At 30.8% G+C, this 18,222-nt stretch overlaps 2 protein-coding genes across 2 annotated transcripts; both read right to left on the minus strand.

Annotated features, from left to right (window-relative positions):
- Window positions 1-438: 438 nt before the first annotated feature.
- LOC11410742 (lysM domain receptor-like kinase 4) lies at window positions 439-2,435 on the minus strand. The gene has a single exon (XM_003606305.4). The coding sequence runs from the start codon at window positions 2,352-2,354 to the stop codon at window positions 543-545; it is 1,812 nt and encodes a 603-aa protein (XP_003606353.1). The 5' UTR covers window positions 2,355-2,435; the 3' UTR covers window positions 439-542.
- A 4,981-nt stretch (window positions 2,436-7,416) lies between these two features.
- LOC120580262 (putative E3 ubiquitin-protein ligase RING1a) lies at window positions 7,417-12,790 on the minus strand. The gene is made up of 7 exons (XM_039833846.1): window positions 12,692-12,790; window positions 12,521-12,575; window positions 11,051-11,109; window positions 8,369-8,450; window positions 8,151-8,271; window positions 7,985-8,026; window positions 7,417-7,822 (listed from the first exon to the last, which is right to left on the minus strand). The coding sequence occupies exons 1-7, from the start codon at window positions 12,774-12,776 to the stop codon at window positions 7,805-7,807; spliced, it is 462 nt and encodes a 153-aa protein (XP_039689780.1). The 5' UTR covers window positions 12,777-12,790; the 3' UTR covers window positions 7,417-7,804.
- Between the last annotated feature and the right edge of the window lie 5,432 nt (window positions 12,791-18,222).

An 18,222-nucleotide genomic window follows, 5' to 3' on the forward strand; every position in this document is an offset into this window, starting at 1 on the left:
GTGTCTGATTTCATCCCTTAGTTGTTTGAAACTAAAAATAATCAACTTAAAGAAAACAAAAGCTTCCATTTGAATGTGCATTGTGACCAACTAGAATTGAGATCATTAGAAAAGACTAGTTTTATTTAACATGGACAATAACTTTGTAGAGGAAAAAAAAGTGAACCAAGAGTTTGAAATATAACTATGGAATGCTATGAAGTACGGACATTTTTCGAATTAGGCGTGTCTCGATATCGGATATGTGTCATATCTGACACGGATATATATAATTACACTAAATTATATGATTTTCTTAAATTATTAATGGTGTCGGCATGTCAGTGTCTATGTTGTGTCCGTGTTCGTATACGTGCTTCATAGATCGGAATGTCTTGACCAAACCAATCTATCAATTACTAGGATACAAGGTTGTCAATATTGAAAAATGTTATGAAATTAAGAATATTTCTCATGATTACAATTTTCTTACAATAAAGTTCCATAGTTACAAACTTAGTTTTACCTAAATTTGGTAACAAATTTTCTTAATCTACACTTATCTAAACCATTTTTGCAAGAACCTTCATGATATCATCCACAGTTGGCCTATGCAATGGATCATCTTTCACACAATCCTTAGCTAAAAAACACAAACAAAGAGCCTCTGGAAGTGAATAATCCTTCAAATTTGGATCCACAAAATTCCTTAACCCCTCAAAACAACCACCACCTTCACTACCTTCCCCAAACAAAAATCCAACACAATCTTTAACCAATTTTCCATCAAACTTTTCTCTTCCTGATATCAACTCAAGCAACACAACACCAAATGCAAAAATATCAACCTTTTGTGAAACTGTCCCATGCAAAAGATTGTTAGATACACCCCCCACATCTGCCAATTTTCCTCTCCAATTTTCAGTTACAAATATATTTCTACTATTCACATTCATGTGAGCATAAGAAGGAAAAGAACAATAATGTAAATAGTAAAGACATGTTGCTATGTCAAATACTATTTGTGTCCTTCTATGCCAATTTAAAGTATTGCATGGATCCATTAAACAATCCCTTAAGCAACCATTTTTAGGTAACTCAAAAACTAAATAAGACCATGAAATTAAATCACTCTCACCATAACAAACACCAATTAAATTCACAATATTAATGTGATTGATTCTTGAATGTAAATCAATTACCTCACTAGTGTCTTCAAATCTCATCCTCTTTATCATAACCTCAATACCATTGATTAACCCCTTATAAGCAAAATCACCAATCTTGTTCACATCACTAAAAAAATTTGTAGCTTTTTCAATCTCTTCTATATGGTAATTAAGCAAACAATACTTGATACCAACAAGAAAATCAGGAGATAAGCATGAAGTTGTAGAGGTTCTTATTGGTGACCATAAAGTGGTTGAGTTTGTTGGATTAAAGGAATCAATAACATCATCAGTTTTTCTCAATTTCTTCATATAAAATCCACTTGCAACCAATGTAATGAACAATACAAAACCTATAATAGGTCCTGCAATATACAAATTTGATGGTTGTGTTGATTCTTGTGTAAACGGATTTGTTGGAAGAAAATTAGGAGGTGGCGAAGGAGAATCTGGAATGTCGAATATTTTGATTGGACCATTTGCATCTCTTATTGGAATCAAAACAACCGTCTGAGGAAAAACTGATGACAAGGGTTGCAATTGATTTGCTTCCAAGAAATCATCAAGTGAGATACCAAATTTTTTACTCAATTTATCAAAATTATCTCCTTGTATAAGAGGGTATGTAACAAAGTACTTTATTACACCTTTCATAATACTAGAGTAATTTTTTGGACATGAACATCTAAGAGGTACATGAATAACATCACCGAATTTCGGTTCATTACCTTGATTTTCGTTTTGATCGGAAAGTGTGACATGTTTCAATAGACCTTCAAAAACCTCACAAGCAATATTGGAAAATGTTGTTGAGCTTTCAAGATTTTTGTAGCTGAGTTTGGCTTGGTAAAATTGGTTAGAACATGTACATTCAATAGGAATAAGAACTTCTTTACCTTGTTTGAGTATTTGTGAAGAAGATGTGAGGTTGTTTATGTGAAGAATCTCATTGGTGTTTTTGTTGAAGAGGTTTGAGATTTGTGAAATGGTTTGGAAATTTTGATTTGCTCTATATACTAAGAATGTTTTGCATGTGTCATGTGTTGAATTGCAAGTGTACCTTGAACCTGGTGATGTTTCATTTGAATAACAATTAGAACTGTCGTAAGGTTGTTGAGAATAGCATGAATTTATGCATATACATATGATAAACCAAAGATGAATCATGACTTTGTTGTTATACATAAGTACAAGATTAGTTCCCATGATTCTAGCTATGAGTTCTTAAGAGTCACTAGTAAATAGCAAAGAATGTAGTGAAAGATGAACGTAAGGAAGAGTTAGAACTTTGAAGGATATATGTTGTGCTTGATGCATATATGAAATGTTTTTGTTTAAAAAAGTATAGGGTTAATTAAATAAATGGTCCCTATAAATATTTAGAATTTTATTTTTAGTCTCTATAAAATAAAATAAAATATCATTTTTTAATTTTTGTGAAATTTTCCGTCAGTATTTTTAATCCTTATAAAATTTTCTATTAGCATTTTTAATCTCTAAAACGCTAAAAGAAAATGTCCCAAAAATTAAAAAATATGATTTTATTTTATAAGAACTAAAAACTAAATTTAAAATATTTATAGGAATCAATCTTCTTTGATTAAAAATACATCATGACATTATTATTCTATAACAAGCATACAAAGATGACATTAGAGATTGTGACCCTTTGACTAAAAAGAAATTATCAATTTATCAATATGTATGGTGAGATGCATAAATATGTAAGAAGCCGGCTGAAAAGCAAATGGCTACAAAAGCATATATATAAAAATATTGATGCATATAGGGTGAATTTAATTTCCTATATTAAAGTACTATAGTGGTTACATGATGTTCCATTTGTTTCCATTTGTTTCTTACCAATCAAATTCAGTAATAACCTCCAAACATTATTATATGTGCTCTGTCAGCAAACTAACACTTTCTCCAACTCAGACACATTGCAGATTGTCCATTACTCAATCAATAATATGTTTAAATATTCCAAGAGACCTGGTTGCAAAAAAAATAATTAAAGGATTTGAATTGTTAGCGGGTATATGCCTATATGGGCCCTTGCAGTTGGTTTAGTTGCTATATATAAAGATTATAAGACTTTTTTATCTTTTTGAGCAAAAAAATTATAAGACTTATAAATAAATAAACAAAATATACGAAGTTTTATTTATTATTTTCTGTAAAAAAAATACAAAGAATTATTTTTTTCTCATAAGCTCCCTTCCATTTCATGCACGTCCGAGAATAAATGTGGATACATTTATGTATGTTAAATGTATATATGCGGGATCAAGAGTGGCGCGTAGAGGATAGCTTACATTGTGCTTAGAGCAATTACACAATTGAATTTGACACATCAATTTAACCGAAAACCTTGAAACATTGTTCAACTTCTACGTTTTTAAGTAATGTGAGATTGCCAGGACGACTTTTGACACAAGGAGCCGTTCAAAATCTTGTTGAACTTTGGTTATGATACCGTTGTTGGGTCACATGGGGATGTTCGAGGATCCTCCACATTAGACCAAGACCAACCACGCAAATGTGAGAAACATCACACTTTAACTCAAACGAGTCATTTCACTTATAATTTTTTAACCTCCACTTTTTCAAATAATGTGAGACTTCCAACTCACACTAGCTAAACAACAATACAAACCTTTAACTTAGAGGAATCTCTATTCTAATCTTGTAGATTATTGTCAATTTGATCCCTTGAAATTATTAATTTTTTAAAGTAGTCATTTAAATTAAAAATCTTTAATCATATTAGTCTTATTTAGATCCGTTAATTTAGTCTCTAAAATTATTTGACAAAGACTAATGTTTTTGAAAATTTTCAAATTTATTCGGTCTCTAAATTACTTGACAAAGACTAATGTTTTTGAAAAATTTTAAATTTATTCAGTCTCTAAATTACTTGACAAAGACTAAATGTTTTTCAAAATTTTAAAATTGAACAGTTGAAGTGGGAGGTGAATGGACTCAATTTGAAAATTTTGGCATGCATGGTTGAACAAAGGAAATGTAGGGTGAGATTATAAATTTGATTTAGTTCCAAACTTAGAACAAGAAATTATGGAAGAGGATGAAGTGATTCCTAATGGGAGGAAACAAAACAGGATGAAGACTTTATAAATTGACAGATATTACTTAGTTTTTGTAATATAAGAGTTAGTTAAAACTCACAATCTATGAGTAGCATTTGGTCTCAAACTCCTTCATAATTTCAATAACAAGATTTATCCTTGACTAGTATCTCTCATTTTCTCTCCAAGTTTTTAGAATCTTCTTCATCATGATGATTAACTTCATGTTGGCATCAAAACTCTTCTAATCTCTCTTGCATATCTCTTATTCCTCAACCGTGGTTTGTGGTCCTGGCAATGTCGGCGTTAATGTGATTCCTTTGGTAGAACGTAGGCATGGCAATGGGGCAGGGTGGGGACGGGTTTTGCCTTCCCCATCTCCATCCCCTACTTCCATATACTTAGCTGTTACCTTACCCATACCCAACGGGGATGAGAAATTGAATCTAATCTCCGTCCCCAATAAGTTCGGGTATTCCCACCACATCCCCGTCCCCGCAGTGAATCAATTTTTTTTAATAAAAAAAGAGTTTTTTTTAAGCTTCAATGGTAATGTTATAATGCATTATCCAACAATTTGCGCTCATTTTAACATTTTGTTACCGAATAATTCGGTGGCTCCTTTAACTATCCGTGAAAGTTCTTATATCATGACAATTATCAAACCAAATAACATGGCATATCATTATCAACCCCCTTAACAAAAACAAAAATATGACCTTTCTACCTTCGGGTAGGGTTTGGGTATGGGTTCGGGGTGGGTACATATATCCCCATTACCTGTCCCGTACCCGTATTTTGAAATCGGGAAAAATCCAAACCCAATCAAATCATGGTTGGTTTGGGCGGGTACCCATGGGCATGGGTTTTGTTGTCATGCCTAGGTAGAAGATCTTTCTCTAATTCCTAGTAATGTTTTACCATGTTTTTGCTTTCGAAGGACCTTCTTCCATTGCACTTACACTGGTTTTCAATCATTCAAATTACCATGCCTGGCATCGATTCATGAGGAGAGCTCTTGGAGGTAAGAACAAATTTGACTCTGTTGATGGATCAATTCCTATTCCAACTTAGTTTTATCCAAGTTTCAAGGCTTGGAATCATTGTCATATGTACATTCAAGGATTATGAATATTGTTGATGAATCCATAACACAAAGCATTGTTTTCTTAAAAATGAAATCGATGCATGGAATATCTTTGTTTTCTTTGAATGTTTGATAAGTGTCAAATTCTTGATAATTTGCATGGCACTTATTGACTTGTTTTCCAAGTAATCTAGGTAAACACATCTAATTTACTGTAAATATATAATATTAGTAGTTTTAGGCTAATATAAGTTGCTTTTACCTACTTCTCTTCATATTTTGTAGGTTTTTCATATTGATGACCAAGAATTGATAAAGTCAAATGGATTATGAGGCATAGCACATTCGCTAGGCAAGCTAAGTGAGATAGAAGCGAGGAGTTCCAAAGATTTTTCCGGGGACATGCAAGAGCAAATTCACTAGGTGGGCATCAATTCGCATTGCGATTCATGGCGTTTTAATGATCTGATTGTATGAACTGTCGTTTCCCACAATTTGAAGAAAGCTCGGATTCACTTGGCGAGCATCAATTCGCCCAGCAAATTCTCAGTTATTAGAATCTTATAAATAGGTGTCTTATTTCTCTTTAAGGATATCAATTCCATATAAATTTATGGAGGACAAATCTCATGTACAAAGATGAACATAAAAAGAGAGATAGAGATAGTGATATAGAGGAGAAAGAAATAGCGACGGAGAACAAGGAATCAGTTTCGGTGTCTAAACTTTTTTTCTTGTTTCTTGCAGTAAGGTTATGTATAACAAATCCTTTCTATTGTTGGGATTATGTGTAGCTTATATGACTATTTTGAAGATACTTAATCTAGATGATTATATATAAACTCTATTTTGTTATATTGATGTGTTTGTTCCAGTTTTTAACACTTTTTTCGATTTGCATTCAGAAAATGAATTTTTGACTTAGGAAGTGATAGATATAGAATTTCTCTAAAAGAGACAAAGAACTTCAACGGAAAATAGAGTGTAGGATTCCATAAGAAGTAAAAGACTTCTTAAGTACTATTTAACGACATTATCCAATTGAGGCAAAATTTTCAAATCCAAATCAAAGATTCTCAAGGACGATTTTGATGAGTTGAAAATCTACAAACACATGCTCTATTATTTCTCTCCTATATAAGGACCTGGGCAGTTTCAAGAAATTAAGAGATTAAGAATTATTACAAGTGCTAAAACTCTGTCAAATTCAAAAGTATTCAAACACTTAAAAAAATTCTTACAAACTTAGTATCTTAGAATTTCTTGTGTGTCAGAAGTTTCTTAAGCTTGAAATTAGTTTACCACTCTTTATGTTTGAAAGTGTAAAAACATAAAAACTATTTTATTAAACTCTTATTGTATAAGTCGTCTTGTGTGAGGCGAGGAAGTCACTGACTTGTGTGTTGGAACAATTATAATCTTGTGTGATTATAGTGAGAGAAAAAAAAAACCTTGGAAATGCAAGGGGACGGGAAGTAACCTAGGATTGTGGAGTAAAACAGGATAAAAAATTTTGTGTTGTCTCTCTCTAACTCTTATCTTTCTTCGATTATCTTTCTGTTCTGCTTTGTTTAAACTTCTAAAAATATTTTCAGAAAATCCAGCACAATTCAACCTCCCTTCTTGTGTTTTTCTCACCTTCATAGTTAACGAAACTTAATTCCGACAATACAATCTCTCTATTGTTGTTTCACTACTTACATTACACATACCAAAGCATATGTTTAAATAAACTCATTTTCCGTACTCAAAACAGTTTTAAATTTTTAAACAACTTTGGTATCGCACGAGTCCATGTGAATACAATACTTGAATACTTGTTTTCTTGTGCCGCCACAAAATAAACTCAAAAATTTTCAAGTAAATATCACCCATACATGTTAGATTTCCCAATGTTCACATGTCATAAACAAAGTATTTAGGAACATCGCAGCTTTCACCTCGTTTAATTGCACTAAATGTCCTGTTTGTACTTGATTCCAACATAAATTTGTTATTAGTACCCAAATGATGCATTGATTCTCAAAATGTATTGTAACTTCAGTTGAACTGCTTGAGGGATTGTACTTTAATTTGAAATATGACCTATCATGATTATATTTTACCATGATACTAATCAAACTTTTCATTGCACATATCATTCCACACATCCCTTAGTCTTTAATATTGAACCTAAACCCATTATAGAACTTGAACTTGAACCACATACATGCATTACTCGGAGATCAAAGAAGAAATATCAATTCTACTAATTTGAGATATTAATATCAAAATTTCAAAACATAACAAAGTTTTGTCTACCGCACAAGAGTATTCTTGTGTGATTGTTGCAAACCAATGACAATATATAATTAACATCCAGGTTGATACATCAAATTTAATTTGTACTAATATCTTGAATAATATATATTGTACTATATATAGGATATTTAAGTTACACAAAATCAACCACCATATCGATCCCAAAGCATACAATGCACTTAAAACTTTCTAGGAACCTGAAAGAACAAGAATTATGAAATTGTGTGTGAGATAACAATTTTCTCATTTCATAAAAGGCAAAGTTAGCAACAACAAAAACATGACTAGTTTAGGTATAAATCAAGACATTAAATATACATTTATTTTTAATAAATTTTAAAGTGAAATAGAAGTATCACCTTCTTAAGTTGAGAAAACTCTTCTTCGAGCAAAGCTTCTTCCTAAGGAATAACATAACCCTAGTGATTAGTTTTTCGTTCCAATAAAATACAATTCTTTTATAGTAAATATGCAAATAATATTAATTCCCTCAAAAAAAAAATGCAAATAATATTAATATCTTACCTCTTTCTCAACCTTGTCGATATTTGGGTAAATAGCTGCAATCAAAGCATCATAGTTTGGATCATCTCTCAGTGCACGTCGGCTAGGAAAATGTGTACGACATGTAGGGCATTCATTGGTGCTGCAATAAATGAAAAAGAAACAATTTATGGTTAGTTAACCAATAAAATTACAACTAAAAATAAATGAAATAATAAAGTAGAAGTTTGAAGACAAACCCCCTACGCATGCACTTGTCTATGCACACTTTGCAAAAGCGATGCATGCATTCCATTGAAGTTCTTGTTTTTCGAATGATGCCTACACATATAATCAAATTAACCTTCTCTTAGTATATCATTTGACTACTATTATGAAAGAAAATATTATAAAATAGTTATGATTGTAGTACATCTGACAATTATATATCTTATGAAATGATATAGTAAACAAGATGATATTTTAATCTCTAATATGGTATGTTGATGCTCTGAAGATAAGGGAATCCATACCAAATTCAGATTATTGATTAAGGGTGAATACAATTTTAATCAATCAAATAGATACAAAGACAAAATAGATGTTTGTATGTAGTGAATGTTATTGAGGAATCAAAAGATCATGACCCAATATGTATTGAAGACGTTTAAGGTTCGTCAAAAATCATGTCATAATAGGTATAAATCGTGATGCGATTTGGTTTAGCAATTTGGAGGTTTTGGTTTGCAAAATTTCATGGCACGAATGGGAGAACTCATGGTGCGATTTGTGGATCAAGTTCAATATTGCACTGTTACGAGCTCCAAATCGTGGCGCGAACTAGGAAAATTAAATGGTGCGATTTTGCCTAGGCATGAGTACTATATAAGCCTTCAATCTTCATTTTTTTTTTAGTGGCTTGAAGAGAGAGAATCTTGAGAAATCTAAAGGAGAGAACTTTAGGGTTAAGTGTCTTTAGGTAAGGTTCATGGGTTAGGAAACACTTCACAAAAATATTGGGTTATGAAATCTCATTAGAGAAAGGATCAAAATTTCTCCTAAGAGATTCATTGTGAGTTTGAGTGACTTGGAAAATGGGTAAGGGTTTGTTCTTTGTGAACTTAGAAATTGATTTCTTGCAACCTCTGTGTATCACTCTTATCATAGTGGATTAGAGATCTACTCTCCCCCGGATGTAAGATAAATTGGTCCAAACTGGATAAAAAAAAAAATTATTGGTGTTATTTTTCCTTTGTTTTTTTCTTATCTTATCTTGGTAGATCTAGGTATGCTTGTTGTTGTTGCTTGAAGCTACGTTGATTTTGATTACTCCTTTTTGTTGATCCACACATCTAAGTTTATTGGTGTGATTTTGAGTAACGAATTCACAACGATTGACGTCCACCATGAAGAAAAGAGGTAAATTGGTCAAGTATCATGTGTTCAAAGTGGGACATTGAAAAGTTCACTGGAAGCAATTATTTTGAGTTATGGAAGGTTAATATGCAAGCATTGTTGACACAACGAAAGTGTGTTGAAGCGTTAAAGGGTGAAGTTGCGATGTTAGCTAACTTGACACAAACGGGGAATCTTTGGCTCATAGACAATATTTGAAACAACATCCCTACTCATTTAAGATGATGGAGTCTAAACCTATCAAAAAGTAGTTGGAGGAATTCAACAAGATTCTTGATGATTTGGCAAACATTGAAGTGAATGTGGATGATGGAGGACAATGCTTTGTTATTGTTATGTTCTTTGCCGAAGTCTTTTAACCATTTTAACGATATCATCCTTTATGGAAATGAATGTACCACTACTTTGGAGGAGGTTCAAGCACCTTTGAGAACCAAGGAGTTAACCAAGTTCAAGGATTTGAAGGTTGAAGAAAGTGGCGAAGGCTTGAATGTTTTAAGGCAAAGGAGTGAGCATATAGGAAAGGGCAAAGGGAAGTCAAGGTCTAAAGGGTTTGATAAATCGAAATATTGATGTTTCATTTGTCATATGCTCGGTCCCTTCAAGAAGAATTGTCCTAACAAAGGAGAAAATGGTAGTTATTTCGTTCAAGTTGTAGTTTCCTAGATGAAGATGGTTATGAGAGTGGGGGTGCACTAGCACTCACAAGTTGGAAACCGAAAAAAGTTGCGTCTTGGATCAAGCTGCTCTTATCATGTGTGCCCGAAAAAGGAGTATTTTGAGACTTTAGAGCTAAAAGTATGCGGAGTCGTTCGGCTTGGAAACAACAAGGCTTGAAAAGTTCAAGGTATGTGTACCATTTGTCTGAAGATGTTAGTTAATCGTAAATTCCTTAAGCCTGTTTAATAGTCTAGATTATTAAACATGGCATGTGTAAAGTTTCGCATGTTGCAAAGAAGATGAGCCTTCAAGATGAAGCATGGCGGTGACATGTGAGATTTGTAATTTTGAAATATCTATTGAAAAATCTAGAGATATTTTAATTATAGAAAAACATATGATGTATCTAGAAGGGGTGTATGAACTAGAAAGCTCCTAGAAGTGTATCTAGAGTTTATATACTTGTACCTATAAATATCATTGTACTTGTCACTTTGAATGAAACAAATTGTTAGTTTTCTTGTTTCTGATTCTGATAGAACAGATTGCTAGTTTTCTATTAGAAACAATTTTCTTCCTCTTAACATAAATATCATGAAGCTAGACTTGAAACGTAAATTGTGCATGAGTTTCACAACTTCCATTAAAAACAAATATATTGCTCGCTATGTAAAGTTAAGTCCCATCAAATACAACATTATTATTTAAAGATATTTTATCATCTAAATATTACCTTAGATTTCTCATCAACTAATTGATCAACGTTTACATTTTCTTACTAGAATAAAATTGGGAGCAAAATTACCATATAATTGCAGTAATAAATTAAGCAATCTAGCACTATTTATTAATTGTAAATTACATACCAAGGCAGATAGGACACTCAACATTCTTGCGTATTTCAGACATAGTCACCCTCACATATCTGCAAATGAACACCAATAGGAGAAGTTTACAAACATTAGATTGTGATATTTCAAAATGCCAAATCCTCACACCTTGCTATTTTTTTGAAACAACAAGAGATTGCAATACAAATAATAACAGAAGGGGTGATCATTCCATATACAAAAAAAATTACTAACGTTTTCCTATATAAAAAATTACATTTGACAATCCTATGAAGGAAATGAGTTTTTTAAAAAATTGTGGAACGAGAAATTTTTATTAAATAATTAAAGTGACGCAAATGGTTATTTACAGATATATCCGAAATGATTCAATTGAATAACTCAGTACATTAGGTTTCGATGTTAAACATTTACGTACCACTGAGTTTGAACCTAAAGTGTGAATGATGAAATATGAACAATTTCATCTTTCAGAGAAGGACTTTCATCAAGTTAGTTTCCATCTCATGCTTAAACAGATAGTTTCACATTCTTAGCTTAGTAAAGTAGCGTACACATGAAGTAGATTTCGATGGGAAAAATTTAATTAAATAAAAAACCGCAATCAAAGTCTACAGGTTAATGTTATTAATTTCTAGCCTATATTTATGCTGGTGGAAAATAAAGATCTACTGTATACATCTGGAATCTCCACGTAAAATGTTGAAGAGGGGAAAACATCACAATTAGGTTAAAAAAAAAATTAAAAAAAATAACACCTTTAATTCACCAACAACAATGAAATTTTGACCTCATAAATAAATGAATTAATGATATGAAAAATAAATGAATTAATGATACCAAAGGAACACACATATGCGAACTCATGCACAGTCAACCATAGTGAGGCTCAAGGCTGCATTGAAGAACCAACATAAGCATATACACATTCTTCCTCCAACCTTAAATCAATCCATCCATCAAATGCAAAATCAATTCAATCTATCCATTATTACATTTTATTTTTTTTTGGTCAAGCTCCATTATTACATTTTTAATAGATGGATATCTATTCAATTCATTTATAAAAAATAAAAAATAAAAAAAAATAAAAAATTATTCCGGCAAATTAAAAGAAAAAAGTTTTTTTTTTATATAGATCTTTTAATTCGTTTCAAAAAATAAAAAAAGAATAAGAACAAGTGATTCATTGAATTTCATCCGAAAATGAATCCATTGAATTTTTAAAAGAAATGGTTAAATTGAATTCAATCCAGTAACAGTTTTATTATGTAGTCGATGATTAGATGAATTTATAGTACAATAGATAAGGGATACATGGACTCAATCGTCACCTTCATTTTTTCTTAGATTTAAGATCGGAGAGAGTCGTCAAAACCTACTTTGAAATTTAAAGCATTAAAATAATTGATTGAAAAATAAAACGATAAATGATAGTATATAAGGGGAGGAGGGATGAAGAAACAAGGAATTTGGTTGACATACTCTTGTTCTTCATCTTTTTTTTTTTGGTTGTCAGATGAATTCCCTTGATCCAATTCTGATGAAAACAAATAAGCAAAGTAAAACATATATATTAACAAAACAAATCATGTAGGAGTTCATATGAAAAAGTATGAAGCATATTACATAGTTGAGATAAGAAAAACCACTTACCAACTAGTTTATCTTTGGATTTCTCCTGGCTGTTGTCTATCCTATTCTCACTCCCAGTCTCCTCATGAGAATTCTGCTGTGACATTGTGAAGTGTTTTGGGGAGATGAAAAAAAATTAGCTATTGAAGATTTTGATTCTTCTCAAGTTTCTTTTATATGTCCTTGTGTATATGAATGCAAGGGGAAATGAAGCGTAATTGTGACCAATAAAAATTTGACATGTTATGAGTAAAGACAATTTCATAATTTGGATGGTCCAATTTCCCAAAAGACCAAGTGTAACTGTCCTAAGCAATTTCTACCTAAGATAGTGTTAAAAAGAGAGTGTCATTAACATTTCTCTTAGTCTGAATGAAAATTGTGATGTTAAATTTTTCTCTTTCGTCTGAATGAAAATTGCTCTTCTCCTTTTTGTTTTTTCTCATTCACCGAGTTTTAAAGTGTCTACATGAGTCAACTCATGCTGAAAAATGTCTAGCGTGAGTCAACTCATTTTGAAAAGAAAAAAATTGGCTTGGGGGCCACGTGTGCATTGACTTTGTCAAAATTGGCTTGGGGCCAAAACTGCAAAAGGAGCAATACTTAAGGGGCGGTTTTGTATTATATTTTGTTAGAGGGTCAAAATCGTAACTTCTTGAAACATAGGTTGCCAAAACTGCTATTAAGCCTACATTCTTAGTCAAGATTTAAACATTAAGCTAGACTCAATTATTTTACGAGTAGTGCTAGCAACCAACATTCTCTTTTAAGCACTTTTTTTAACACTCACTTTTTTTGTTTAATCATGATGGGTCTCATACTTCGCAAATGAGCTCCACTTAAAGTGATGAGTTTCATTCAATAAAAAAAAAATGTTAAAGGCAATGTTAAAAAGATAACGTCTTTATCACTCCTCTTATTTTACATCTAGATCGTAGCCCAATAGCTTTTAGTTTGGATTTGCAATAACATGATATAAATATCTCATTCTTCAATTGAGCTACATTTACAAGGACCTTAATAAAAGTTATATAGTCAAAAAAAAAAATGTATCTAACATGTCATTCAAAGTATTAATTTTATTTAAGAAAATATTCATTTGTTTATTCTTATATTTGATACTCATTGGGGATAGTATTTAACATGTCATTCAATATATTATTTTATTTAATTCGAGTTGTGATTAATTATTATTAATAAGTTCACTTCAACAAGCACTCTTCAAATAAACTATAAAAGTAAAATAAAAAATAGGAATGTGGAATCACCATCAACTAAAATGTCACCGATAAGCATTTAAGAATCTTCTTTAAGAATTTTTGTGAGTTTAGTTCAGTTGGTAGAGATAATGTAACATATATGGAGGTTTAAGTTCGAATCCTAGACATTTCATTTCTTCACATTTAAAATGTGTGAGCTCCAATCATTAGACTACTTGAGAAAAAGAAAAAAAAATCTTCTCCAAAAAAAATTGAACTCAATCTCTTGCTATTACCATTGAAGCTAACACATCATGGATGTCTTCACAGTTTTTTTTTTTTTTTTTTTTTGAAGGAACGTCTTCACACTATTAAATACACTTAAATTAAAAATGTTAAATTCATTTAATAACAAGTTGTATTATTGGGTCCTTAAAAAAAATGACATGAGTCAAAAGAATATCTGGTTTTGAATAATTTTTGCTTATATTTTTTCTACATGGAGTACCATATTTGTATTCAGAGGCATTTATTACATTAACTTTGACTTGAGTTTTTTTGACCGAAATAATAACATGAGTCAAAAGAAAATGAATAGTCAAAAGAATATGAATATATTATTAATTACTCCTTCCGGTTTCTATTTATAAAAAATATTTGACTTTTTCGATTCATTGCATAAATGATGTATTTGGTCTATATTCTATATCAATACATTAATTACTCAATGAATCTAAAAAATCAACTTTTTCTTATAAATAGGATTGGAAAGAGTACTTTCTCAGTTCTAAATTATGAGATAGAGTATATATCATTTTTGTCAAATTTATTTGTTTTAAATATGTGTTACTTTATAATAACAATGAATTAATTATTAATACTCATTTTTCTATTATGTCATTTACTATTTATTATTTTATCTTTTTTTAATTCTTTTAATTTATGTTCTCTATATCATTAATGAAAGATATTTTCGTAAAACAACTTGTAGTTACTCTTTTTTATGCAACATTAAGTCATTAACTACATTTCTTAATCTACGTGAAATTGCTGATAATTTGAAACAAGGGGAGTAGGAAATGTAAAATATTTATATTTATTTTGACAAAACAAAACGACATTCTTTTATTCAAATTGGTAAATTACATCAATCAACATTGCTAAAAACATAAAGGATGAATATGCGAACAAACTCATTGCATCCAAGTTAATAGCAAACAAGGGCAAAATGCCTACAAATAATAAGATAAAATTAAAATGATCAGAATACTCATCCTTTTGGATCTACAATATTGACGTTCAAATCATTGATTGAATAGTTGATCTTCCGATAGAAATCAAATGAACATCACAACAAGACGAGAAATCAAACAATGCGGCACTAAGATGACGAACAACACGTCACCTCACTCAGACAACGAAATCACAAAGAAAATATCTAGATTTATGTGAAAATCACTTATTTCGAATGAAATAAATATAAAAAGATTAAGATGCGTGATTTCAGGTAAAAACAAATTGATACAAAACCACCCCCTCAATGAAGAAAATGGAAGAGAAAAATTAATGAGAGAAAATTAGGGTTGACTTGTTGAAGATGAATTTTTATATTAAATATATGTTTAATTAGAAGAAAAAAAAATTAAAATTAATAATTAATTTCTCCTATATGTTATTCCATATAGAGTAGTTTGCTTTGTTTTGTTTTGTTCTTTTGCTTTGATTAGCTTTGTAACAAAACAAAAATTGCTCTTGTATGAATAAGTCGAGTATACCTCCTAATAAGGGGGTGTCCTTCATTCACTGGTGGAAAAAACTACTAAACTACGATTATAATTATGATACATGACAATTGGTTTATTATTAAGGAAGTAAAAATAGCTAAAGTAGTGATTGGCCGGTTTGAAATAGTTTTTGTTTTCAGTTTTTGAAATATATAAGTCTTCTTCTCACAATAGTTATCCTTTTACATGTTTTAGTTTTAGTCCCCAAAACTAAAAAATTCAAAACAGTTTCCAAAACTGTAATTTTAAAAAATAGTTTAGCAAAAAAAGTTTTTAATTTTTCAAGTTTTTAAAAACTGAAAAAGAGTTTTTGAGAAGTGTTTCAAACAGGCTCTTATGTCTTCTTTGATTCCCTTCTCTTTCTCTATTTAGTTTCATGACGGTTTAACAAAGTATCTAAGCCTAATATCTTGGAACCTAATTCATTTATTTGATCGCAACCCCTTAATGTCTTGGGTGAATCCATGAGACCATGACCATTGAAGGTTTGATGTGCGTTAATACTCTTGTAACAAAGACGGAAATATAATATGTCAAAAGTTATTAGATCAAATTCCAAAAGTTAAGGTTAATAGTTATTCAATACCAAGATCGATTTTTCAACATTTGTAAATGCATAAAAAACATTAAGAACAAATATTAATCGAATAAAACAAAAAAATTAATTGTATTCAAAGGTACTCAACATATTATATGGTTCAAGTAGTTATGGAGAATATCATCTACATGATCTAACCGAGGAAACTATCAACTCATGATAACTAAACATAAACTGAACATAAATTTGGTAAATGCATCAAACTGTTTTCAAGTAATAAAGTAGTAAGTAAAATCGTCTCTATAAAGACTGTTGTTTCAACTAGGAAACTAGATATACTTATTAAAACAAAAAATAAAAAATAAACTAAAATAAATAAAAGCGAGTAAATTGGGGGAAGTTTACAAGTTTGATTTAACTGCGCAAAGTAGTTGAGTTTTGATCGCAGAAAAGCAAATTGTTTTGATTGCAAAACTTAGTGGTATATGTTCTCACTATACTAGTTTGAAGGATGTATGGATCAAATACTGCATACTCCCTGATAGACATATCCTTGTCATTTTCCATATCAATTGTGTTGTTGTTCACAATCTTGTCTAAATGAGCCTCTTATGAGCTAGTCTTGTTAAAGCTACAACTTTGTACAAAGTTGGGATAAGTTGGGATCTAACTCCTCTAGATTTGAATTATACTTTGACTTAAACAACCTCCTTCTACTACTGAAAGTCTTTTATATCTCAAAATCAATATGAAACTATACTAAAGATTGTGACATATGAGCCTTCAAGCCAACTCTGTATAGATAACCTCGGATTAAACAGTATAAAACCAACTATGAGAAAATTTTGGAAAATATCACTGATAAAGTAAGTTTTACCAATTGGTATTCTTCCATCACAGTGGTAAGTATGTCGATTTTATCAAACAAATAAAATATCGTATCCACAGAGATAGCGCTTAGTTAAATTGAGTTTATATCAACATATTTTATGGACAAAGTGTTTGTCATTTTATTTTGTGGTCTGAATCAAAGTAAACTGAACAGATATATATAGAGTTGTGTTGGGATTGAATTTCAATAAATATTTCTCATATGGTTACTCTTAATCGATTGTATATTTTTTATGCCTCATACATAACTCTACCTTTTCTTTATTGTACATCTCCAAACTAAGGTTAACGACGTGAAATAATATAGAAACAACTGACTTTCCATGCTTGGTGGCAACATACCGATTGTTTCTACCACCTGTGGTTGAAAAGTTATACATGTATATAGACATACCTCAATCTCTTGGGTGATAGCACCTATACATAATCTAAAGCATGTCCCTTAGATAGCCAGTCTTACTAGGGCCTGACAAAATCAAAAGATCAATTGGATCACACTACATCGGTAGCAAAGCATTAAGAAAAGATTTAGACTAAAATAATATTGAGAACATAAATTATATACAACCAGACAGGCTAAAAGTATTACATAGATTCCTAACTATTTTACATTCAATCTCAACACATAAGAGTTTAGTTACTCATTTATCGCATGACTAACTGATACAATTTTAGTAAGTGTACTAAATTATATAGAATTAATAATTAAATTTGTATCCACGGTGACTATTTTAATCTCTACTTAGCAATTTCATTAATATTCAAGATATGATTAAATGGGGGGTTGCCTTAGGCAATTGGTTTTGATTGAAATTTAGAATAATTAACTGAAAGATAAAGATTTGATGTAAGAAATTTAAGAGAAAGGATCAGGTCTTTTCGAATCATTTGTTCATCGCTAATTGTTAATGTGAACCTAAACCGTATAATTGTTCTTCTAGTTTACGCTAATTAACAAAATAGTTCAGGTTAATCCCTTGACTCAGAGCCCTCTTTTGAAATTACAATCTCATGATCCCTTAGGTGAACCTATAATTCTTAAAGGTTCGAATGATGGTTAATTTTAAAAATCACAACTTAACAACTTTCTATCCCTAAATTGTCTGATAAGTTGAACAATATATTTAGTTCTAACTTATA

This window comes from Medicago truncatula, chromosome 4 (assembly GCF_003473485.1).
Source record: "Medicago truncatula cultivar Jemalong A17 chromosome 4, MtrunA17r5.0-ANR, whole genome shotgun sequence".
In the NCBI taxonomy this organism is placed as follows: Eukaryota; Viridiplantae; Streptophyta; class Magnoliopsida; order Fabales; family Fabaceae; genus Medicago; species Medicago truncatula.